Source organism: Gopherus flavomarginatus, chromosome 5, assembly GCF_025201925.1.
Source record: "Gopherus flavomarginatus isolate rGopFla2 chromosome 5, rGopFla2.mat.asm, whole genome shotgun sequence".
Classification (NCBI taxonomy): Eukaryota; Metazoa; Chordata; order Testudines; family Testudinidae; genus Gopherus; species Gopherus flavomarginatus.
The window spans coordinates 151,605,771-151,632,472 of NC_066621.1; the positions used below are offsets into that span (position 1 = coordinate 151,605,771).

Consider the following 26,702-nt stretch of genomic DNA (forward strand, 5'->3'; position numbering starts at 1 on the left):
GAAGTGAAACCTGAAGCAGCGAAAAACCATCAGCAGCGTTTCATTCCTTGTATGTCTCAGCCTCTTGTGTTTGTCTGCCCCCTACTGTTAATAACTGTAAGAAACCGCCAAGGATAAAAGCACCAATAAAACTTCATACATGATAATAGTGTAACAAACTACAGTCAATGGAAGAGATGCTTGCAGAGATGCCAAGTACACACCGCTTTAGTGAGAAAACAGAAAAAAACCCATATTTATATGTAGTGAAATATTTCTTACTCTGAGATTTGAAATTATTTGATACTTGATTATAAAACAGTTGCATTTGGGGTAAATGGGTAAATACAAAAAAGAAAGGCACTGCCGCTTTATTACTAAATATTTGGCTTCACAGCCTTATGCATGCAACTGGTTTTTATAAATAAATTTATTTTATTCTAGAATTTGATTTTTCAATTGAGCTCTACACCTGCACTCAACACAGGCTTCAAAACGGAGCTGGGAAGGACTTCCAAAATGGAACCGAAGCTACTTTTTAATTAAAACAAAAAACAGCAAAACACAACAAAGTCTATCATTAACCTATACACTCCCAATGGAAAATAAGCTTTTTTAAAAGAAAAGAAAGGAAAAGAACAGAAAAGAAAAATTGAATTATGTGGTTGTTAATAACAGACATTATCATGGTTACCAGCCATAGCAAGTTAATAAGTAATATATCCAAAATAATATATCTAATAATCAGATAACCTCTGTTTCTATATTCAGCAAAGGAATAAATAGAATTTCAGATTTGTAAATACTTTGTCTTCCTTTCAAAAGATTCATGCTAAGGTGATTGTGTTCACAAGTCATTTTCTGAAGCTGCACATTGTACATAGCTATGAATGCTCAAGATGCAACTCAGATTTGAATACCTTCTCATTTCCTATCCAAGCTGTGTAATACTGCAGTTCATTATCCTCTTCATTAACTTTGTTTTAAGCTCCTTCTAACACATTCCAAAGTCCCCTCCTATCGTCTTCCCTTATTACTCCACCAAATCATGCTCAGTTACATTGTATCATGCATTCTGATAAACAGGAAACCAAGAAATATCAACTTTATGTCAATCAGCATGAAAAATTGCATTTTGGCACTTTTTGTTTTTATAAAGTTAAGTAAAAATGCTGCATCTAAATTGGATTTACAAACCTTATAGTACATGTAAGAACACCTCTTTGAAGCTGCAGTTTAGCCCTTAGTCCCCCCTTTTAAAATAGTCACGTTGAATGTTTGGCACTGAAAATATTTGCTGCTTGGAGCAATTCCGTAACTACTTTCAGAGAATGTCAACCACCCAAACAACGTTAACCGACAGAACTGATTTCTGAAGTATTGTACAGATTCACATAGCCATGGTATGCATCAATATTACTTTTCTTTATATAATAAAGAAAAATTGCACGCACCAAATCATTTCTTACTTACACCAGGGTGAATCCGGATTAACTTCACTAAAGCCAATGGAGATGCACTGGGGTAAAATTGGTCTAAGTAAAAAAAAGAAAAAAAGGAAAAGAACCAGGCCCTCTGTGTGTCAAGCAAGCAATGGGGATTCAATAACCATGTGTTACTGAAATGTTAGGTGAAGATTCTGTTTTCATTTGGGTGTAAATCTGGAGTTAACCCACTGAATTCAGTGGAACAACTATGGATGTAGGCTGGTGTAAATGAGACTTGATTCTGGACTCAGATCTCAGTTTAAACACTTGCTGGTTCAAAGTTATATCAAATTCATGTATGAAATGAACCAGGGCCACCCTTAACTAAGTTATAAAAAGCAAGGTGTGATAGTTACAGTTCTGGGATGACATCAGCACAGAGATAGATGTGCATCCAAACGACTGGCTCTTAACTCTTTAATCCACCCACATGTTGACCTTCCTTCCCTTACATTTATTGTCCAGTTTAGCCTGCTTATTACTCTCTGGCCACATGCCCGCTCATTATCTGTCAGGACCAAGAAAAAGGCAGCAGTGTTTGTGAGCCAGTATAAACACTGAATAGAGCGTATTCACTATTCATACTGAGAGCTGCAGTCCAGCACTGCTTACATTTTGCTGCTCTCCCGCATGGTCCCTTAGCACAGGAAGCCCATGCTTTCCCCTTTAATCCTTCTCTACCTCCGCACATCAACTTGTTACCTCCCAGGGCAAGAATAGGCCCAGCCCTCCACCCCCTGTAGTTTAGCTGGCAAACTGTAGCTAGTTCTGAAAATGATCAAGTCAGTCTGGGATGTAGTGGCAGGTCTGTAAAAGCCACGATGCAGCATCTTTTAGGTATTCACATACACAAGACAAGAAACAAGAAACTGATCCCACTTGATCTCCATGCCCAATCACATATAGTCCCGCCCACTCCACGACATCCCTCCTCTCTTCTCTGATGTCCTCGCCATCCCAGCTGATAAGATGAAAATCCAAGGCCTGCCCCTAGAAGCATAGCTTGGTTGCTATGTAAAATGCAAACCTGCTGCTATTAGCAGAAGTAAAACAAAAATATCCTTTACAACAGGAATATGAGACAAAGGCTTACCAGACATTTTTACACACTTATGTACCCTTTATATCTGCTCTTATGTAAACAATATACAAATTGAAATTTAGTTGTTTTAAATTTGGTTGAAAGGATGTTTGGTGGTTGTTGTTGGTTTTTACTTTCCTTTTTGACTGCACTGCAGCTCCAGTAGATGTTTGAGCTCCAGTGAAATACAAGAGTTGTAAACTTTGAACAATAAGTTACCCCCTCGTTTTTTGGTCACACATGTGATATTTGTTAATTTCCTCCTTCAGAAACAGGGTTTGCCTGGTGCTCTCCATCCTCCCCAGCTGGAGATTAACACCTCATTTATCAGCACTTTGCCTTTCCCCCACACTTTCCCTCTAGAGAGGATGTGTAATAAATGACAAAACAAAGTCCGATTCTAATGATATGTTCACAAGGACAATCTACACATTCACAAAATTAAAATGAGAGCAAGAGGGAAAAAGAGCGAATGCAAAATCTCTTTGAGAATCCTGTGCACGTCTGGAGACTGTTGCCACTGGACCTGCAGCAGTCATTCTCACGGCCAGCGCTGTCACCGGTACACATTCATCTTCTATATCGTAGAGGTTCTATCAACGCCGTCTGAAAGATTTAAGTCACAATCAGAAGTAGCCACATGTCACTTTAAATTGCATTGCCTCAATACTACCATGATGGGCACGTTACAAATACCCAATTTAAATAAAACACAGCAGATTGGCCTGAATCCAATCGGTAGATCCAAATGTTGGGGAAATTCAGCTCTGGATCCAAACTTGGTGGCTCGGATCCACCTACCTACCTTCCATATCTGTGTGCCAGGGCACTGCCATACCCTCTCTAGTTGTGAATATAATTTCTATGCTGGTATGCAGTAGGGGCTCAAATTTATCTTTACAATCTGCTCTGAGTAAGGCATGTGGAGTTCTGCTGCTTCAGGAGTAGCCAAGGGAATGCAGAGTGACTCAGAGTCACCATGCATGACCTGGTACCTCTTGCGCACCAGGAAGGAAGCAATCTGCTTCTGGTCTGTTGCCCATTTCTTCCCCACCCCCATTTGGTGTGGGTCAGGGAACAGTGGCCATGCAGAGCTGTGCAGTGACCTACAATGTAGAGGGCCCATGCAAGTACTTATTAGCCCCTGGCTCCACGTACCAGAATATAGCAGAAGAGACGGTGTTGCCCTAAATTAATAGGCAAGGGTCAGAGTTGGAGGTGCACATCTCTGTTATCGTGTGCACTCTGAGCAGGCAAAACTCCCCTTTATGGCAGAGTGAGAGGGACTGCAGGATGGGACCCAGTTCTAGGAGCGTTTGGAAATGCAGCCCTGCCCAGAGGAATGGCAGTTGCTGAGTGGCCTGGGGTTTAGTTTGCTTTTAAAATGCAACAGAACTAGGACAAGGAAGTGAAAGGAACAATTAGAAATAGAGGCCAGTAATGTCACAGAGGAAGCTTTAATGCCATATCTGGGGCACGGACTCCATCTCATTTCGGTGGAAGCCAATGGGGCTCCCTCAACAAGTCACAGGGGCCAGGACTGAGGCGTCTGGAGCTAAATTCCCCTCGGTTCATTTCTGGCCTCCTCTTTCTAAGGCTTCCTGACAGCCTCCTGGTAACATACTGTTCCTGACTCTTTTCACCTGGGGCCCTATCCCATCACAGCCCAGGAGTCAGGATATCTAGAGACTCGGTGGTTTGGGATGAGGGGTTGGAGCAGAAAACTTCTCAGATAGGGGTGATGTCTCAGCAAGGCCTTAACGAGCCAACTGACCAGTCAGAAAGCGCTGAGAGGTGTGCGTGGGCTTATCATGCCTGCTCCCGCCAATGAAATCCACAGTGCCTATGACGCTCCATGCACAGCTCTCTACAAGGGGACGAAGTACGGAGAGAGAGAACAACAATGAAAAGCCTGGGTGAGGATTAACGCTGCAGAAGGGTTTTTAACCAGACATGAATTATGACAAATGCATTCAGGGTGCAAGCTTTTTACACAGATTCACTTCTTTGAACACGTATTCGTTGACATGGCTCCTCTGTGCTCAGTTGTGCACAGGCTTGTGAATGCATTAGGGTGGCTTTTAGAAACACAATAGCAGGCTTTGGGCTATGGAGAGGCTTCATCAGAGATAAAAACATTGTATTTCCAACCCTACCTGGAATTATGGATGTAGGCCAAAGATGGGCATGATCTGAAACATCAGATCAACCTGCCACTGCACCCCCACCCTTCAGACTTGGGGGCAGAGTGGATCCAAATTCAGTGGCTGGCTCATCTCTAGGATGGGCTGAGCCAAAACCTGGATCCAAACACCTGCAAGGCTCTGGGAAGTTCAGACGCTGTTCCTGGCCCCTCCCCGGCGTAGGCACAGTAAGATGGATAGCCCAGCTCGGATGTGCCCCTGTTCGGGGAGAACGACATGAGCGGTAGGCTGTGGGGTGGCTCCTGCTGCAGCGCTGTGCCCAGTGCAGCCTGAGTGTCAGAGGTGGAGCAGAGTGATGCAAGGTGACCTAGAACGATGACCCTGGGAGAGCCCACCCCTGTTGAACATGGAGAAGGGTATCAGGCTGGTGCTGCGAATGGCAGAGACGCTCAGCCCAGAAAAGCGGCAGCTCCCCACTTCCCACCTTGCCCCAACGTCATCCCACATAATGCAACCCATTTAGCGCATGAGCGAGGCCTAGGAAGTACCTAGGAGGGCTGCCGTGATGGTCCGACTTCCAAGAGACACAGCAGCAGCTGGTGTCAAGACACTGGTTGTTTTGTTACAAAGCTAGAGCTACGTGTAAGGGCAGCAGCCCTGCATGCCACAGCCCACCACGTTACTGCCTTTGGCAATCGTCGAGTGAGCTATTCCCAATGCAGGGCCCAGCACACTGCACTCCCTGTTCCCCTGCTCAGCTCCTCATGGAAACCGCCTCAGACACACGCTTCAGTTCCTCCTCTTGGAATGGTAAGACTAAAACCAAACAGGTTTGTTAAGCTCTGCTTTGTCTGTTTATTTAAAGCTATTTATAGCACTTTTCATGTAGAGAGGCCTGGGCCAAGGCAATGCGGGTCAAAACCTTAAGTGGCCTGGCCCCTCCCAGCCTGAGCATCTGCCTCTCTCCCCACAATATACTGCCAGGCGGGGGCTGCTGACAGGATGTTCTCCACCCTCAGATTCCCCTCTCCTCCCTGCCACAGGCCACGGATTTCTAGGCATGCTGCACAAACTCTTTGTGTGAGGGGGTTGGAGGAGTGGTTTGAACAGTTGCGATTGGCTGACTTGATTCATTCTTTGTACATGGATAGTTTTTTCATAGCTGGGTGGCCCTGCTTTGGGAGAGTCACGGCCAGTTCATTGCTAAGGGCACCTGGAGCGTTGCGCAGGGATGTTTCGTTTTGTTATCTACATCGAAATAAAACAACTCACAAAACCTACGTGTGCTGTGATGCAGTCAGATCTTCCTCTGGCTTTTGCCAGACCCTGACCCAGCTGAGACGTCCATCTTTTTGCTAAGCCGTTGGTTCTGGTACCTGCTGCGTCCGCCCACCTCCACCCCATTTGTCTGTTTTGTCCATCAGCTGTGTCCTGTCTGACATCAACACTGTGAGCTCTGTGGTATTTATGGTATCTAGCACAAGGGGCCCTGATCCTTGACTGGGGTTCATAGCCGTTATCCTGATACACAGTAACAGTAGTAACAGTCAGGGTTTTCTCAGTCGAGATCATGGGCCTCACATTCCCCAGAGCTCAGCCTGAGACAGAATCCTTAAGGGCCTGTGGAAGATGCATCTGTTTAGAGTTAAGTTACCACAGTCGACTATGTCAGACAGCTAACGTGGCTCTCCCTGTAATAAGCTCCTGGCATCCGATCCCTGAGGAGAATTCTCCCTTCTACTGGGAAACTGACAGCTATCAGTCCGTAGGGCACTCACACGATGATGATGAGTGTTTTCAGAAAGGCACAGGCTAAAAGAACCATACCTGTATTCGGATTTACACTGGATTTAGTGGTACTAGAATGGAAAGGTCTTTTGGGAAGCCCAAGTTTCACTAACCTGCCTCTCCCCTCCATGATGGCAGGCTCTTGCAGTGATATAGAAACCGCATGCTCAGGTCAGATGCCCAAGTCCACACACAGGGCCAGCTCCTCAGCTGTGTAAATCAGCCTACATCTATTGACTTCCATGCCAGTTTACACCAGCTGAGGGTCTGGCCCTTAGAGTTTAATCCAGCTCCAATTTTAGTCCATATGCTAAAGCTCCCACCACATGCCCTTAACAATAGTCTCCTGATTTTCAGGGGCGCTCAGCACTGTCAGTGCCCATTAGCTTCAAGCGGGAGCTGCCGGTGCTCAGAATTGTTGAAAGGTTCTCTCATCTTGGTGCCTAAATTGGTCACCATTTTGGCCGGGGCAGCGTAACTCTCCTTCGCTCCTCACCTGCTTGTTAGCGGTGAGCATGTTCCAGAACATGGCTTGGCTGCTGGCTAGTTCCCTTTCATTCTATTTGCTCCCTTTTCAGACAGAAGTGCCCCTACCTGCACCTCAGTAACTTAATGGGCAGCACTGATTAGTTCCCACCACAGTCTTGTCCTGCCTCCTTCTGTCAAGGGGATGGTGGCTGTGACAGACAGCGTCCAGGAGATGAGGAAAGAATTTAAATGGGGAATCCTCCTGGCTGTGCCAGAGACAAGGTGGCTGACAACAGAATGGAGGGAAGGGAAAAGAGTGCACTCACCCCCCAGGGCATGTTCGGTCATACTCAGGCACAAGGACTCCAGCCTGTTGTTGATGTCAGGTTCTGTCACTGCTACCTGGAACTCTGCAAAGGAAATCGAACAGACTGTTACTCCGGAAACCCACAATGGCAGAAGCAAAGTCACAACAAATCTAAAGGGTAAATACAATAGCTGGGCAGGTGGGAATCTGTTCTGCACTGATATACGCCCTGTGTAAACCCAATGACAGGAACCTTACTTCACTTGTGTCCCTCTTACAGCTCCCTCTAAAGATTGCAATCGAGCTTTCATTCCCAATATTGGATGTTTTTATGCTCATTTATACATGCAAACACATTGACTTTCTTACACACACATACACTCATGTAAAACTGTTTAATATCAGTTTTTATTTGCAAATACCATCCCACCCGCTAACTAATGCCACTGATGGAGAGTCACACGTTTGCAGTGATGTAGTACAGAATCATGAAACCCAAACCTTAGATTTGTCTACAGTTTTATACAGACTGTAAGCTCTTCAGGGCAGGGACTGTCTCTTTGTTATGTGTTCATACAGCACCAAGCCCAATGGCCGCTACGTGCTACCATAATAATTGCTGATGATTAGAGGCTTGGGTTCAGACTCGCCATTGCAGGGCAAGGTGATGAGCTGTAGGTTAGGAGGCAGGAGTTTAGAAGGAAATAACCCCAGCACAATTAGGGCAAAACACTCAAATCCATTCATAATCCAGTAACTTTGTTTTACTCCTATGAACTGAAACAACAAGGCTAACTTCATCCTTTGCTTGAAGATTTAGGCCTAGGCAGAGAGACAGAAGCCTAAATACCTTTGAGGCTCTGAGTCTAACTTCCATTAATTCCTCAAATACCCTTGAGGATCTGGGCCTTGGCCTATATACCATGGGCCTATAAACTGTTTTATTGGACTACTAAACCAGGACTGAGATTTCAACCCTACTAACTTTCTAGCAGGGACTGTTTTTTAAAAATGGGGCACACTTTTCTTTAGCAGCACTTTCAGCATGAGAAACGAAGGATCTGAACCTCTGTTAGCGTACACCCGGAGGAATTCAATGGAGCTCCACCAGAGATGAACTGATGTAAGTGAGAGGTTCAAGGTTTGTATCAGAAAGATGCTCACGTGGTTTGACAATACCACAAAGAAAGGGCTTTGCAAGGCCAATGAAGGAAGACAGTCAAATGTCCCTGTTATGCAGGTGCTGATCCACGGGTACTCAGAGTTGCTAAAGGAATTGTGAAATCCCATCGCTGGGCATTACTGAAGGAGCACCAGTGTCCTCTAAGCCGTAGGTCTGCCAACAGCTGAACAGAATGGTACGTGTGCATTGTAAGGCCTCAGAGCTGCATAAATCAAAACTCCCTCATCAGATCATCTGTAAACACAGCTCCGGAGTAAAAAGGCAGTACTGAGGCATAGCTGCCTGAGGATGTATTCTATCTGCGCCTCTTATCCCAAGGTCCCTAGAGTTTTGTGGACTGGGTCAGCAGTGACAGTGCAGTTCTTAAAGGAAACTCTCTCCAGGCAATAGCTGAGCTGATTTTCCCTGGGGAAATACAGGGCATGGGGTTTGCATGAACGTAACTGTTGCTATCAGATGAGGACAGATGGTCTTGTAAGGCCCTGGAGCAGGATTCAGGAGAGCTGGGTTCACTCCCCGCGTGACACTGAGCAAGTCACACGGCTCCACATCCATGAAGGTAGTTAGGCTCCTAACTTCTGCTGAAATCAATGGGCTTTGGAACCCTACATGTCTCTGAGGATCTGAACCCCAGCTGCACAATGAATACAAGAGTACTTCCTTTGTCTACCTTGTCTAGTTGGACTGTATGAGGCAAAGCAGAGACCCTCCCCCCCCTCACCCCAGCCAGGACTCTGCTCTGCCCCGCTAACACTGCAGCCACCAGACTAGGGCGCACTGGCATACAGAGCTAATCCCCAGGACAGCCAGCAGGAGGCGCCGCAGCAGTGGACCGAAGCCCATCACACGGGGTTTCGGATAAAGAGGCGTATACTGTAATTGATAATATTGTTATGATTATGCTCTAGAACTAAGTATTTTATGCCTAAAATAAAAGTGAGGCAAAATATTGGCTATTCCCTGTTTAGATGTAGTTTGCGGTCAGGCTGATTTCATTTGCCATAATGTGTGTAGAGACCAGGTCTTGATTTTTTTATGAACTTGAAAGTTGCACGTAGGGCAAAATCAGAAACTCCTCTGTGCCAGGGACACGAGGGCTGTAAAACTTGTCTGTACAAATGACAGAAGTGAAACTAAAAATAAGCTCCATTGCTGGGGTCATTTGAAACCATGCTGGACAAAGCCCTGGAGAACAGACGGTGTAGGTGCCTGATGAGGGATCTTTTTCCCTTCCTCTGACGCATCCTGTGTTACCATGGAGATCTGGGCTGGTCCCCAAGGGATGACCGAGGCGTGACCTAAGAGGTCTTCTCCATTTTTAACTTCTCTGATTCATATGGAGATAAATATATCCAGCAGGAGAGACGCCCACCACACAGCTTAAAAGGAATGTGATCTTACCCCAGACATCTAAAGAAACATCTCTTGAGTTAAATGGATTGAGGATATCTAGCATTTTATGGGAGCAATATCAAGATTATTTTCTTTTCACCCCCTCCATGCACAGCAGGTGGAAGGAAAGAGCTTGTTTATCTGAAACCATCATTTGCAATTTAAAAATGTGGCATGCTGCAGCCGCGTACCAAGTAAGGTTGTGAGCTAACTGGGAAAGTTTGTGTTTTAGGGATACAAATCAGCCATCAGATGACTGGAAATTAAAGGCAGGTGGTGTCCCCAACAGGTCTGAAGATGAATTAGTGGAATAGCCCACTAATTTATATGACCTGCTTCCCCTCTTTCTTCCAGATTGCCTTTTAATCCGGGCTTAATGCACATGAGATGAAGACGCAGGCAGTATGTCCTTAAATCCCTCCTGGACAGTCATCGACGTGCATTCCTAGTTCAGGTGATATTTTAATCCCTGGTAGAAACAAGTTTTGGTGCTAGTTTTAAATAGCACATAAATTTAGAGCCAACATTCTGCTCTCAGATGTTTGCGCCCAGCTTGCAGGAGCTGGGGGACTGTTCTAGGCAAGAAATTGGCAGCAAATTCTAAGAGCTAAGTATTATTATTATTAAATTTAGCATTTCTGGGATGGTTTTGCCTCACTCTTATGGCTTTATTCTTAATTTAAACAATCCCTTTAGATTCCTCTCCTCCGTCCTGTCACCTGGGTTAGGTCCCTCCTGCTGGATTCTCTGCAGGAGGGGGCTAGAGGATCAGAAAAACTCCCCGAAGCTCCCCTCTTTGAGTTCTTTGCAAACAGTTCTCCTCAAGGGAGAGAGGTATGACACCCTGTGGAGTTTGCAGGATCCCACAGATCCATGGTAAGGGAACTGAGACTGAATGCTACAAAGCCAGCAGAGTTAGATCCGCTATGATTTCTCCCCATGCAGCATTCTGCTTGAACAAAGAGACCAGCTTTGTTCTGACTGAACAGACATTCACATTAAATGCATCTCAAGTTTACATTAACGAGATGTAAGAAGTAAGGCTGACTAGATGTGACTGTGCAGTCTAATATTCAGAGCAGAGACAGAGTCAGGATTCCTGGGTTGCAATTCTAACTTCACAATCAACTTGCTGTAAGACTTTGGGCAACTCAGTTAATCTCTCTGTTCAGTTTACCCCATAAGTATAATACTTTCCTACTTCACAGGATTGTTGTGGGGATTAATTCATTAGTGTTTACAATGTGTTTTGAGATCCTCCAATGGAAAGTGTTGTATAAATGCAAACTATTAATAATAATATCAAATAAATGCATCACTTTCTTGGGTACGCTACAAATATTTTTTCCGGCAATGCCACTTTCCCGTCCTCTAGAGTCCTCATCACTTGCAGGCTAACATACAAGAACTTATTTCTTATTCTGTAACATTTACTGAACTTTGCCATTACACTGGGCTCTGGATGATACATAGAGGGAGCCGCAGTCCCTGCAACAAGAGGCTTGTAATCTAGGACGGTCAAAACCATGCGGACACATAATACATGAGAAGGCTAGATGGAGGCCCAAGCTGAAACAAGGGTGTAAGTTTCTGGTGCGGTAAACTTCTTTTGAGTGTGATTTGTTTCTATGGTGAATTATTGCTGGAACAATGCAGATGATGAATACAACTGTACATTGACAGAAAGGCTGCATTAAAAGGATAGTGGAGCAACATACATAGTTAAGATATACTAGAAAAAACACACTAAAGTCTCAGAGCTTTTCTTTCTGGATTCAGATGGACACTCAGCAAACCAAAATAATGACAGGATGTTCTTACACATGGAAGGCTATTAAAAGTGTGCAAGGAAATAATTAAAATCCCCGTGTGTTTAAATTCTGCCTCAGAATGTCTCTCTCGAAAGAATTTCCCTAAAACGCATGAAGTCATTTCTCTTCTGCACTGGATTTTCCAGTCCATGTAAAAGCAAAAAAGGTGATCCAAGAGTTGCAACATTCCCCATGTAACACAAAGCCTTGCAGAAGGAAGCTATGTTGGGCACTAGCACAGTCAGTCTGTTATTTATAGGGTCAAAATCCCTCCAGTGATGTCTCTGGTTTAATCAATCCAGTAATCTGACTAGTGTCAAAAAATATCTTGGTCGGATTGCGACAGACAGTGAGCTTGCAGAGTCTCGCTTGCTGCCAGCCCACCACTGTTCATGCTTGCAATGCACAGTTTAAAAAAAGAAAGCTTCCTATAAGCACCCAAGAATGTATGGTGACAGTTGAGGCTAAGCATTTATAGGCAGGGTTCACTAGTGCAGCTATTTGAATATACTGTACTCTCAGATGACAAGTGGATGAATAAGCAAAAGACAAATGACTTCTTCCTACCTGGCTGCTGAAACATCAGCATGGTCTGTGGGGATGTGTGGACAGGCAGGGAACGCGTCCTCTGCACTGAGCTATGGGTCCGGCTTGGCATGCTGTTACTACCCCCGGGGTTTGCGAACCAAAGATTCTATGGAAAACAAACACACCAACGATACTGTAAAACAAATGCCAGTGCCATGCTAATGTAAGACAGTCTGGGTGTGTTAAAAACCTCAGCATGGTCTGTATGCTAATGCTTTCCTGATCTCCTCAGTCTTGCACCTTCTAGTCACTGGGGTCACCCTCTCCCTGCGAAGGGCTTTTTCTGCGAGTGACACTTACTCTCCGAGGGATGTATTTATAAAAAACCCTTGGCTCATTTCTCTTCCTCCATCCCTCTCTGAAGCCTGATTTGTCCCTCTCTCCAAGCTCTCCTTGTCCCTTTTCAGTACCCCGCTACACCGAAAAGAACAAAAACAGGAAATGCCTGCAGACTGTTCTCACTGGGTTCGCGTGTAAAATAGAGTATCCAGACACATTAGTCAGATGAGGAAAATCAGAAAAATCATTCCACGCTAACCTTAGCAAAGAACCAATTAACGTGTTTTCTTTAGTAGCAGTTTTCTCTTCAGCCATGGGGAAGTAAATAGCTACATTTGGACCAATCCCTTGTCATGTATATGGGCCTGACCCTGCTAAGTCCTGTAAGCCACCCACACCTGACGAAACTGGCAATCAGGGGTGCTCAGCATCTTGTTGGATCAGACCCAAAGTATTTCTCAGCAGGCACAAAAAAATATAGACCCTCCCCTGCAGCTAACAATCGTCCTGCAGCACTGGTGGTCTGACATGCAACAACACAGACAGACTGACACACACCTGTCTTCCTTGTTTCAAGATGGTTGGGTTGGCAGCTGCGCTGCGTTGTGCAGCACCTAGGAGTCCACTGGGGCCCAGCAGACCCAGCCGGGTGGGGGGGAGATTCCGTGAGGGAATCTGGAACTGGCGTGGGTTCCGTCTGCCCATTCCTGCACCGACAGATCCAGCTGTTGGTAAGGAGTTTGACTGGCCAAAGCCTCGACTGGAAAGAGGAAAAAATAACAGGTCTGAACATTCAGAATCTTACCCTTTTAAAATGCAAGCATGAGCTGACTTCTAAATACTTTAAGAATATATTCAAATGGCACGTGGTTAGTAGTGATTAAAGATGGGTTTGGAAATCAGCACAGCCTAACAAGCTTCAGCCTTGACCCTTCTCCCACTAAAATCAATGGAAAAACTCATACTGACTTCAGTGGACAGGGCTCTCTAATGCCAAATTAGCCCAAGTGTCTTACCGAGGATCGCCACAAGAGGGAACAGAATTGCTTTCATTGGATTCAGAGGACAGCTGCATATGTAAGCCCTGTGGCTAGCATTAAATTTTGGTTTAGCCCCTTGAGGCCCTATCCTGCTTACCATACTCCTGTGAGTGAGTCAAAGCAGAGTCCATGGAGAGAGGCAGGAGGGATTTGCTTGATGATGGCTGGTGAGATGTAAATGACCTTTTAAGTGCTAAACAGGGAGAAATCCAGAAACTTAGCCTGGAGAAGTATATGGATTCTGGTGGTGCGCTGGGGGTTTTGATATATTCTACAGAATGTCAGTTTGCACTGATATATTGGCACTCAGCAATCCGCGGCTTGCAAGCCCCATGCAGCCTTCTCAAGATGCCTGTGCTGCTCTGCATTTCCCACAGTGACAAAGAAGGGTCCTAAGCTGATTCTGGGTTCCTCTGTGAGCTATATTTGCTTCCTAGTTTTCTCTTCTCTTGTGGCTCTTTACTTACTGAGGACCTGACGCCGTGAGTTGCTGAGCGCCTTTGCCTCCGATGAAATGAGAGTTGACAGTGCTGAGTGTGGTGTATGGAAAACAAAGTTAAAATTTTAAGCCATCACTTTAATTTTTAAGGGTTTCCTGGTCTGGTTTGCAAGCTAGAGGGCTCTGTAGGAAAGCACCAAGCACGCAGATCTGTCAGAGTCAGTTTGCAAGAAGGCAGCCTAGAGCAAGTGAAGTGAGTTGTGCCTCTGTGTTAGGGAGCAGCCTGCTTTCTCTCTCTCTGTTTTTGGTTCTTGGGTGTTACCGCTCTAAATTCTAAGAAATAAAGTAGTGTTATGTTGCCACCATCCAGCACAAGTATTTTATGTTTTTAACCTAATTTCTCTGTGTGCATGGTGTGAACATAACACTCAGCATCTCAAGCTTCGGGTCCACAGGGCCAGATCCAAGCCTCTTTGAAGCCTCTTGCATTCCTGCTTGTTTCTGGTGTGTCCGTGTTTTTCCTTTCTTTGGCTTACTTAAAGCTTTAATTTCCCTCATTTCTATATTTGGTTATGTATTAGGAGTTTGAGGTTTACATTTTTGATTTATTTGGCTGGTTTAAAATTTGCTCATTTTAAATGAAAACTTAAAAAAAAAGAGAGAGAAAGAGAGAGAAAAGAAATGATGAATGTAGACAACTTCTGCACAAAAAGGGACACAGGCATTGCACCTGGTATCAGATCTTCCTGTGGATTGTTTGTGCTTGTGTGGGTGACAACCATTAGAAAAGGGCTTGTCAGTCTCAAAGGCTCCATCCACACTAAGATGTCCAACTGCATTAATACCTCCCGAGCAAGAGCCTGGTTTAAACACAGTTCTTTAGAATAGTGCTAACACAGTTTGAAAACCCAGAGTAAATCGGGCCAGAAAGTTTGCAGATCTCTTAGCCCATTTGGTTGTGAAAAGCACTTTCTCTGTAAACCAGTATGATGCAGTCTTGGTTGGGTTGGCAGCCTGACACTAATGGAGATGGGGAGCAAGTGGATAACAAACGTTACCTGCTTAGAACCAGATTCCTATCTCAGTTACAGCAGTTTGAATCCAGAGTAACTTCACTGAAGTCAGAAGATCAGTGGCTGCTCCTTAGACTATGTGTAACCACATATAGTCAAAATGGGTTGTTTTTCTAAAAGATCTGCTCTAGTTCAAACAGGAATTATTCTGGGGAAGTTCCCTGGCCTCTGTTATGCAGGAGGTCAGACTAGATGACCACAGTGGTCCCTTCTGGTCTTAGAATCCATGAATAAAAGTTCCCACGACAAGTTGGGTTCATGATTCTGACTCTCAGGGCCTGCTTCTCATCTCCCTGATTCGGATGATACACCAGTGTTAGTTACTTCACTGATTTTAGCAGAGTTATTCTTGATTTGCACAGGGGAAGGGAGTGACCAATCAGGCCCTTAAATCTCATTCACTCACCTCCCTCCACATGTATGGCAGGAGCAACAGCCCAATAAACTCAATTATTTTACTTAGGGGTAACAGGGCATGATGATGAAAGTGAGGGGCGGTCTGCACAACAGATGAACGAGGAGTGGAATTTGTTTTCATTTGCCATGTGAAAAACAAGTGTTTGCAGATTCAGTTTCTCCCACAGTTTGATGGCGCTAGCATGGAGGCATTTTGCAGTAGTGAAGTTGAGGGAATTTTGGTTAATATGTCTTTTAAACACACGTCTCTAGTGGCAGGTCATTCTTGGGTTGTAATTAGGACATTTTACCCATTTCTATGTAACACCGTTGGTTACTGGTATGCCACATTGTGCGTTGTTTCAAAGCAACAGCACCAAAAAAATAGAAGAACTGGTTGATCCCACAGAACAAATAGATCATGCAGATTTCACTGCAGTGTAAAGTCTTCCTCGTGTTCTTGCCCAATTGTTTTAAATGATTACACACAGAGATGGGTAGTTTTGCTGTGATACTTATTATTTACCGGCTGATGTTTGAAACATGACAAATTTAGTTGGGGATTGGTACTGCTTTGAGCAGGGGGCTGGACTAGATGTCCTCCTGAGCTCCCTTCCAACCCTGATATTCTATGAAATGAGAATACCTATTTGGAGATTAACAACTGCTATCACTTGTGCAGTTCCTGTATCGCCCTGCCCCTTCTCCAACCCTTGACGTTTCAACTCACCTTCCTCTTAGCCCTAATCTCTCCTGCCTGTGCATGCTACAGTGAACAAGGCTTCAAAAATAATACGATTATGTGATCCAGACCAGTATAAATCTACCCATCATGACACACAACCAAGTTTCTTTAAACCTCATGCAGGAAGTGATTTTGCCATTATACCTATGGAACTACGTGAAAGGCAGAGCTGCACCGTTGCATTCTTAGCCTGCAGCTTCACCCAGACTGGAAGAGCAAAGAAAGTCTAAGAAAATGACACACTTGATCTAGATCAGCAAGGGTGAATTTCACACCTTCCAGTCTCGGTCGATACCCCACTTATGCCTTATTTTGAGCATTCAAGGCATGACATTAGGTGGCACACCTGCTGTATGCTGCTGTTCTGCACAGGGGTGAATCTCACCCTAATGAAGTGTCTCCTGCTAAGTGGCTCTCTAGCCACGGCGCTGGTCTGTGGTGTAGCGCTTCTCCAGCCACAGTGGAGGAGCAAGTCTCAGTCTTCAACCAGTGAAGATTCCAGTCATTTGTAGCCCTCTACAGGGCCCTCCTGAGGTCTTCTGATCAACTAATCTAAACAAGCCCAAGACCCTCGCTGCCCCCTTGTTGATTGCTTTTTCTGGTATCTATCCAACAGTGATTAATCGGCAGATGACACCAAAACTGGAGAGGCAGCAAACACAGGCGAGAAAACCAAACTGCCGAGAGGGACAGTGCTGTTATTACTTTTTAACAGGGCTGTCGATTAATCATAGTTAACTCATGCGATTAACCAACCAAAATTAGTCGCGATTAAAAAAATTAATCGTGATTAATCGCACTTTTAATCGCACTGTTAAACAATAGAATACCAATTGAAATGTATTAAATATTTTGAATGTTTTTCTACATTTTCAAATATCTGATTTCAATTTACAAATAAATAACTGGAGATATACCACTCTCCTAGAACTGGAAGGGACCTTGAAAGGTCATCGAGTCCAGCCCCCTGCCTTCACTAGCAGGACCAATTTTTGCCCCAGATCCCTAAGTGGCCCCCTCAAGGATTGAACTCACAACTCTGGGTTTAGCAAACCACTAAGCTATAGTGCTCACTTTAGATTATTTTTTATTACAAATATTTGCACTGTAAAATTATAAACAGAAGAAATAGTATTTTTCAATTCTCCTCATACAAATACTGTAGTGTAATCTCTTTATCACAAACGTGCAACTTACAAATGTATTTTTTTGTTACATAACTGCACTCAAAATCAAAACTATGTAAAACTTTAGCCCCCATAAGTCCACTCGGTCCTACTTCTTGTTCAGCCAATCACTAAGACAAACACATTTGTTTACATTTGCAGGAGATAATGTTGCCCTCTTCTTACTCATAATGCCACCTGAAAGTGAGAACAGGCATTTGCCTGTCACTTTTGTAGCTGGCATTGCAAGGTATTTACGTGTCAGATATGCTAAACATTTGTATGTCCCTTCATGCTTCAGCCACCATTCCAGAGGACATGCTTCCATGCCATTGATGCTTGTTAAAAAAATAATGCATTAATTAAATTTGTGACTGAACTCCTTGGAGGAGAATTGTATGTCTTCTGTGCTGTTTTACCTGCATTCTGCCATATATTTTGTGTTATGGCCCTCTCGGATGACAACCCAGTACACAGTGTTCGAGTTAAGAACACTTTCACTGCAGATTTGACAAAATGCAAAGAAAGTACCAATGTGAGATTTCTAAAGATAGCTATAGCGCTTGACCCAAGGTTTAAGAATCAGAAGTACCTTCCAAAATCTGAGAGGGACAAAGTGTGGAGCATGGTGTCAGAAGTCTTAACAGAGCACAGTCAGATGTGGAAAATGACCTATCAAAAAAGAAAATCAACTTTCTGCTGGTGGCATCTGACTCAGATGATGAAAATGAACATTGTCAGTCTGCTCCGTTTCGGATTCTTATCAAGCAGAATCCATCATCAGCATGGAAGCATGTCCTCTGGAATGGTGGGCGAAGCATGAAGGGACATATTAATCTTTACCGCATCTGACACATAAATATCTTGTGACGCCAGCTACAACAGTGCCATGCAAACTCCTGTTCTCACTTTCTCCTTAAACAAGAAGGAGAGAATGCCTGTTCTCACTTTCTTCTTAAACAAGGAGTGGACAGTATTATCTCCTACAAAGGTAAACAAGCTTGTTTGTCTGAGTGATTGGCTGAACAAGTAGGACTGAGTGGACTTGTAGGCTCTAAAGTTTTACATTTTTTTTTGAGTGCAGTTATTTTATTGCACGTAATTCTACATCTACAAGTTCAACTTTCATGAAAAAGAGATTGCACTACAATATTTGTATTAAGTGAATTGAAAAATACTATTTCTTTTTTCTCTTTTTTACAGTGCAAATATTTGTAAATAAATATAAAGTGAGCACTGTATACTTTGTAGTCTGTGTTGTAATTGAAATCAATATATCTGAAAATGTAGAAAACATCCAAAATATTTAAATAAATGGTATTCTAATATTGTTCAACAGAGCAATTAATCACACGATTAATTTTTAAAAATCACTTGACAGCCCTACTTTTTAATCTTTTCAAGTGCTCCAATTTCTGTGGGGAAAGTGTAGGCTTGGGAGATGGGCAGGTCAATCAGAAGCCCCAATTTAAGGAGGGAGCCACATAGAGGAAGCACTGTCTTGTTGGTAAGCCACCAAAGTGGGACTCAGGAAATCTGGGTTCAAATCTCAGCACCGTCACAGGCAGCTTTTGTCACCTGGGGCAAGTCACTGAATCTCTCTAGACTTAGGTCACCATCTGTAAAATGGGACAATGGTACGTTTTACCCACCCTTTGGTTTTGTCTATTAATACTGTAAGCTCTTTGGGGCAGGGACTATCTCTCTGTTTAACATCTAGCACAATGGAGCCCTGATCTGAGCTGGAACCTCAAGGTGCTAGTATAATGCAAATCAGAGCTAATAACTAACAACAGGACCCACTGCTCTAAAGTGACATTTGAGAGCTGCCCGTGACATACAGAATTAAAACAGAACAAGGTGAAATATCCCAGCCCTGCCTGTACTCGAGATAACTGGCCTCATGAATCAGACGCATCGACAGTTCCAGTCAGCACAGTGTGAATGTGAGTGTAATTATCCCCTTTGGTGTAGTCTTGTCCAAGATACCAACCCGCAAAGTACAATCATTGCATCAGAGAGATGAAATCCCAACGTACTTTCTTTGCTGCCGATATCCTGATATGTCTAGAAGGGATTTCCGAGGGAAAGACCTGAAGAGTTTTTGCACCTGCTGTTTCCATGACAACAATCTTTTCTTCTGTGTCTCTGTAAATGCCTGCCCCCCAAAAAAAAGGAATTAAAAAAAAGGTAAACATCTTATGGATGATGCAGTTGGGTATAAAAATAAAGAAAACAACAGGCAGTTAACATTCACCCAGAGTAGAGAGCTGAGCGAGCCAAGCTTCAGGCTGCAAACACACAGAAGCCCTGAATGGCAGGTTTAACTCCTAGAAGAATTGGCTCAGCCCATGCACTTTTGAAAAAGACAAACTGAGCACCAGGCAGTTTCCTATGCGTAGCTCTTTCCAATGAAATCTTAAGAGCAGAGATCCTGCTGTGCCTGGGTGTTAAAGATCCCATGACACTTCCTGAAAGAAAACAGGTTTCCCTGGAGTCCTGGGTCCTAATTTCTGCTCTCGACATCACTGTGAGGCATGCTATACTATTGCCTGGCTGCCCACAACCCCTACAATTCAGTGGTACTGTGTATGTGTGAAGTGCTGTGGGTTCGCCAGGATGACAGATACATAAAGGTCCGATACAATTATTATTATTATTCCTACGTCATTATGGATGCCAAAATGTACAACACTTAGGTGATGCTACAAAAAAATCCTACTGATACTACGAAGTCAATTCTTTTTACTTCTTTCACTAACTTTTAATCAAAATTCATGTTTATTTAAAAAACAGAAAAATTAGCAAAGTACTGAATGTTGCCTATGAGAAGAAATTCAGTTATACTGGAGCTTAGGGACAGATAATGGTCATAATTATTTCATGAGGGTTCCTTCTGACCTTGAAGTCTATGATTCAGATCATAGTATGTATATAAAATTCCCTGAGTGCTCAGTTTACTGATAAATGAATGCTCCTGATCGTTTAATAGCTATGCTCTATTGAGCAACTTGCATTTTCATCCCGCAGTGCAGACCCTAAAATTTTCAAGAAATCTCCAAAAAGAAACACAAACATCCGAGTTCTTTAAAAACAAACACACACCCAACCTTTTAAAGTAAATGTTCATGAAAGGCGCTGGCTTGAAGCCCTGGGAACTGATGGCTTCTGGCTCAGGTACTCAACAGGTCCAGTGTTAGCGTTTTGGAGCGCAACATAACATATGCTGTCCTGACAGCGTGCCTTGGCTGGACCTGGAGGGACCTTCTCCCATGATAACAACAGAGCAAAATCCTCAATCTCCTTATTGACGGGAGCTGCCAGCCAGAACCAATTGCAGTGGTTTCTGAGGATTGGACACTTGTTTCCCAGGAAATAGATTGAGACCTTCCATTTATTTTCCATTCCGTTTGAGGTTTTTATACCACAGTCTATTTCACTGAGACCAAAGTGCCTTGAGATTATAATGGCATTTGGTGCTACTGCCCCAAGTTGGAGTTAACTTGAGCTTGGCAGTGGAAGTCCCCTTACTCCACCTACCAATATCCTGAGCCATCTGGGCCCCCAGAGCTCCTAACACATTATTATGTGACTGTTTTCATGTGCATGCCCCACGATAGCAGAGACCGACAGACAGTTATTAACTATAATAAATATATTTATGGGCAGCTTAACTAATACTACATGAGCCATTTTAATATTATCCTTTTGACTGTCACATTTAACGATCAATCTACTTACCTTGCATCCCAGTGATATTAACATATTCTTACATAACGCAAATGAAAAACTTTGTAGACATGTTGCTGTGGAGCAACTCACTTTAGCTCTGGTTGGAAACCAATGAAAAACTGTTCGCTTTGGGAATACATGACTCAATCAATGTTTTCTCTCCAGTGTCTCAGATTCTGACCTCTTTTCAACTTATCTAGAGAGAACTGGGCTGGGTTTCATTCCTGGCTCTGTCACTGACCTTGCTGGGGACCTCTGGCAAGTCAGTTTGCCTCTATGCCTCAGTTTTCCCAACTGCAAAATGGGGATAAAGATACCTCCTTTGTAAAGTGTTTTGAAATCTATGGCAGAAAAGTGCTAGCTAAACAAGAGCTAAGTAGTGTTGTTATTACCTGTCACACACCCATCACCACGGGATCTGAGCAAGAAGCCTATCCAAGATTCACCTGCATAAATCACCTCCCCCTCCGGCAGCTAAGACTATGCCCCTCCCTTCCCAATCCCTTCACTGGCTTCCTCTCACATGGCACATCAAGCTCAAGCATCCAGTCCTCATCTTCCAGGCTCCCCGTTTATATCTCTTCTCTCATGACTTCCTGCTCCCTCAGCAGTACTCCGCACTACCTTCAGGAGTACCGGGCACCATTTCCAACGCTGGTCCCACCCCATACGTCAGAGACCAGGATAGATTATGGAATCAATGTTCTCATCCCTCCAACCTGGCGAGGAGCCGAATGTCACAAGCCATTCCACAGCTCCCACTCTAGCTGTTACAGCGATGGCTCTGGAGAGTCTGGTCATTTGCCCGGGCTACCAAGATGGTGACTTGCCACACGGAACCTCACAAAAACCAGTTACTACCTTTCTGTAACTGTTGTTACAGATGCCCATTCCAACGCAGGTGTTTGTGCATCCCGAGTGCAGCTGCCGGAATTTTTTCCCTTCGTGGTATCTGTTGCCTGTGCTCCAGCGCCCTCTCGTGTTGTACACTCATAGCACTGGTATAAAGAGCCCTGCGACCCTGCTCCCCTTCAGTTTCTTCTTGCTGACCACCTCTGACAGAGGGTGGGTTTTGGAATGGACATGTGCAACGCATCTCAAACAACAACAGCTACAGAAAGGTTAGTAACTGTTTCTTCTTCTTGTAAAAGCAGCAAAGAGTCCTGTGGCACCTTATAGACTAACAGACGTTTTGGAGCATGAGCTTTCGTGGATGAATACCCACTTCGTCAGATGCATGTGCTTCTTGTGCTTGTACATGCCCATTCCAACGTAAGTGACTCGCAACAATTGCCCCGGAGGTGGGTTCGGAGATCAAGGGCAGGCTAAATGTAACGCCGCACTGCTGAAGCCGGCATCATCTCTAGCCTGCTGTGTAATGGTATAGTGCGTTGTGAACCAATGACCAGGTTGCCCCCCTGCAGATGTCCTGAACTGGAACTTGTGCTAAAAAAGCAGCAGGGGAGGCTTGAGATCTTGTAGAGTGAGCTGTTAAGTGAGCAAGTGGTGAGATGTTCGCGAGGTCGTAACAGGCCCTGATGCACCAAGTGATCCACAATGAGATTCTCCATGCAGAAATGGGGAGAATCTTTCATTCTTTCCACTATCAACACCTAAGTGGATCCGCAGAATGCTTTGGTCCTTTGTATGTGGAAGGCCAGGGTCCTGGCATATATCCAACGAGTGGAATATCCTCCCTGTTTGCATGTGGTTGCAGGTAGAACACTGGCAGAAAGATTGCTGGACTGCAATGGAATGGTGAGGCAACTTTTGAAAGGAATGACAGGGTGGTCACAACTGGACTTTGTCTTTAAAAAAGACCGTATATGGAGGTTCCAAAGTGTTTCTTCCTGGGGACCGGGGAAGATGATCAGCACCAAGAGTTCTGGGGTTTTGGAGGTGCACTCTGCACCGAGGCTGAGGTACTCGGTGCCAAGTCCGAGTGCAGCTCCGAGGCTGATCTTAAGGCTGTCTCTAAGAGGACCATCAAACGTGCAGCATGGTTCGGTCCTGCTTATTCTGGGGCTTAAAATCCCTGCAAATTTGGCAGTAATCTTTCCTGTGAGCTTCCCTTGAGGCAGCTTGAGTGAGGGTTGCTCAAAGGCACAGACCTACTGCACGAAATGCAGAGCTTGAAACCCGTTGACCGACGCAAGCCCCAGCAGTGGGATGGTGGACCACTCTGCTATCTAAGAGCGGAGGTGTTCAAACTAATGACACTAACTACTAAAAACGACACAAACTATTTACACTGCATTTGTCAGAAAACCACTAAGAGAACGACTGCCTAAGTGATGAGGAGTTCCAGCCGCCGTAAGAGGCGGTAAGAAGGAACTGAAGGAGAGCAGGGCCCTTTATATCAGACTTATGAGCGTGCGGCACCAGAGGGCACTAGAGTTGACCCAAGAGCTACCACTGAGGGAAAAAATTCCAGCAGCTGCGCTTGGGGTGGGCACCTACATTGGAATGGACATGTGCAAGCACTCGAAGAAGGAGGTATGTGTCTGAAGTATGAGGGGAAAGGAACTGCCCCTTTCCTCTCAAGGTCTCCAGCTGGAATCAAGCTTTGTGACTGAAAACTATCCTCAATCTGATGGCGGTGAAGTAGCAAATGTGACATGAGTTTGGTGCTCTCTCCCTAGCTCCCTGGGGACCAGTGTCCACCAAAAACCCCACCACTGTGACAGCTGGCAGTCATTGGCACCTCGGTGGGCAGTCTCAACCCTCCAAGAGCTGAACGGAGATGAAGAGTGAACTATCCTCTCCCCCATAAAAGGTGGTCTTTCCAGGGGAAGGTTTAGCCACACTGGCTGGGTGGTGTGGGGAATTGTGCACAGCCACTGCCTGTGCTGGGTGTGGTCAGAGGGTAAAGAGAGGTCTGCGGTCTCTCTGCCTCTCAGTCCGGCACCTTTCACACTCTACATTTTATGTATAATATGCAAGGAAAAAGCTGGGGCTTCATAGGGCATGGAGCATCTATCCCCTTCCACCCCTACTTTGCCTGGGAGGAAACGCTGTTCCACTTAAGACATTTCTTGAAAATACCAACAAGCACTTCCCTTATACCATTGCAGCTAGAGCAGTGTAACACTGTTTATATCACCCAGAAAATGAGTTTGGAGTTGCACCCTCCTGTGCAGCTGGGATGTGCCCAACCGGAATCACATTTCAAAGGCCTAGTCACATTCTGATAAAAGCCTGATCTTTCTTTCTTAGTGATTTGGTTAATCTCAGAAATATAAAGAAAACAGGAGGGAAAAGACTAGGCTAGGATGGATGCAGTTCATAATGCTGCATTGACTTCAAGACTCATCATGAAGCAATCAAGGGGAAAAAAATCTTGCTATGTCTGGAAATACTTGAAGAACTAAAGTGAAAGGAGCTTTTCATGTGATCTCCGTGAACCTGGACTTAGGTGGAAGAGGTCTTGTACACTCACATACTAGAAGCTTTGGTTATATTTAAACTATGTGACTGGCTCAGACAGAACCACTGCTGAGGTGGGAAAGCAAACTAACCACTCACTTCATAGTAAAATTAAATTTCCCAGTGCAGCTGCTGTATATTTCAGGTGGCAAACTGTATGTTGACAATGTATGCTGACAGTTCACTACCATTTACTGAAAACTCTTGGCAAACTTGTAACTATTGTGGACAGAAGCATTCTGGGAGAATAATGTTTGTTTTTTTAAACCATGAATGTCAGTGACTTCCCTTCAGAGCTGGAAATCTCTGTCTTTGTCTCAGATTCAGGAAAACCCTTCAGAGATTCCAGGCCACAACAGACCATTGTGATCATCTTATCTGACCTCCAGTATATCACAGGCCACAGAACTTCTTCAGAATAATTCCCTTTGAATTAGAGAATATCTTTTTAAAAAAATCCAATCTTAATTTAAAAATTACCAGTGATGGAGATTCCTCCATGGCCCTTGATAAATTGTTCCAATGGTTAATTACCCTAAGCAGATACTTAGTGCTTTCCTGAATCGGAGCCTTTGTGAGAATGGGAAATGCCCAAGAATCAGTAGAGAGCTCTATTATTTAGGCAATAGCTTCTCACATGGTCACAGTAAACTGGAGGATTCAGAACTCTGTAATTTAATCCTTTTTTCTCCTAGCATACTGCATATACCTATGTTTACAGCAGTCAATGTACTTTTGCCAAAATGCTGCCACTCCTTTTCCTGTAGGATAGTACAGATTTCTTAGTGATTCTTGACTCCACTTTTATACACAAGTGACCATGTAAAGACAGTGAAACTATAGATCTTTTGACACTGGAAAACATTTACCGATCCATCCAGATCTCAGATGTATGTCCATGTAATGCCATGAATCTTGCAAGATCAGGTGCAGCACATATGTATACAAGGTACTCCTGGGGGAATTCTGCACTACTGCGCACATGAAGAATTAATGTCTCCCGCAGATTTTTTTTTTCCTCCGTAGAATATAGATTCTGCTGGAGAGGCACTGCAGTTACACCTTTCGCCTACCAGGGGCTGCTATGGTACCAGAAGAGATGGCAATTAGCCAGAGAGGCTGCTTTCCTCACAGTGGGGTCATGGGAGGAGGCACCAGACGGACAGAGTGGGGCACGCAGGGCTGCTGGGGGATCACAGACTGGGGTTCAGAAGAGCTAGTGGGGGACAGACTTGGATGCAGGCTCAGGAGCTAGTGGGGTGATAGCATTGAGCCAGGGGCTGGATGGGAGGTGGGCTGAAGGGCCACATGGGGGCAGAGGGTAGAGAGGGGCTGCAGGGACACACGGGGATAAGAGATGTGTCTGACTGAATGGGAAAGGTTAGGGGTCAGCCAGGGTCTGCAAGAGGGAGCTCCCCAACTCCCTCACTATCACTGTCCCCCCAAAAAACTGTCCCATACTTCTCCCACCCACACCCAATAACCCTCCAGGTTTACTCCAGGCTCCTTCCTCTCCCTCAGCTCCTCTGTTACTCCTGAATCCCCCCAGGCCTTTGCACTGCTTCTGAGGGGTGCAGGAAACACATTTCTGTATTGTAGTTTAGATGAATTACTCAGAGTTCTGTATTCATATGCCTAGTAAGGAATCTATTTGTCAAAAAAAAAATTCCTGAATCTTTTTTTCCCCTGTCTGTATTGTTACAGACATACTGGATGACAGGTATTTGAAATCAATTACCAAAATAACTCAAACTGGTGTGATTATATCGTGTTATTCTGACATACAAAATATACAGAATTTTAAAATATTCTGCGCAGAATTTTTAATTTTTTTGGCACAGAATTCCCCCAGGAGTAACAAGTGCAGCAGGAACTTGGTACACGTAAGGGGATAAATATACACAGCAGGGTTTGTGCCCTAGATCTATGGCATATGGAGCTCAAAATATGTTTCAGTCACCCTGAAGGACACATGGTAATATACCTTTTAGAGAAAGTTACAGTGGAAAATAAAAATCCATAAACAAGCAGGTTTCAGGAAGAGGCACACAGAATGGTAGGTGCTGAATCACAGAATATTTGCTACAAAATAGAAGCTGGAAATGCTGAATGATAGTTTAGTCTCTCTGCTAGAAACCCCATGCACATTCATCCTGGGTTTTTCTGTCATCCAGCTGT

The 26,702-nt window shown here is 44.3% G+C and overlaps 1 protein-coding gene across 10 annotated transcripts in view; it reads right to left on the reverse strand.

Moving 5' to 3' along the window:
- Positions 1–605: 605 nt before the first annotated feature.
- Positions 606–26,702, reverse strand: part of SAMD4A (sterile alpha motif domain containing 4A) — a 213,788-nt gene continuing 187,691 nt past the window's right edge. For 8 of the 10 annotated variants that reach the window (XM_050952584.1, XM_050952583.1, XM_050952579.1 and 5 more), the window contains 6 exons: positions 19,406–19,524; positions 13,066–13,267; positions 12,208–12,334; positions 7,274–7,357; positions 4,322–4,414; positions 606–3,153 (listed from right to left, as the gene is read on the reverse strand). In XM_050952584.1, the coding sequence (XP_050808541.1) occupies positions 3,125–3,153; positions 4,322–4,414; positions 7,274–7,357; positions 12,208–12,334; positions 13,066–13,267; positions 19,406–19,524 (654 nt within the window). In that variant the 3' untranslated portion in view covers positions 606–3,124. The remainder of the gene's footprint in view (positions 3,154–4,321; positions 4,415–7,273; positions 7,358–12,207; positions 12,335–13,065; positions 13,268–19,405; positions 19,525–26,702) is intronic. The other 2 variants (XM_050952589.1, XM_050952582.1) reach the window with 1 other exon arrangement.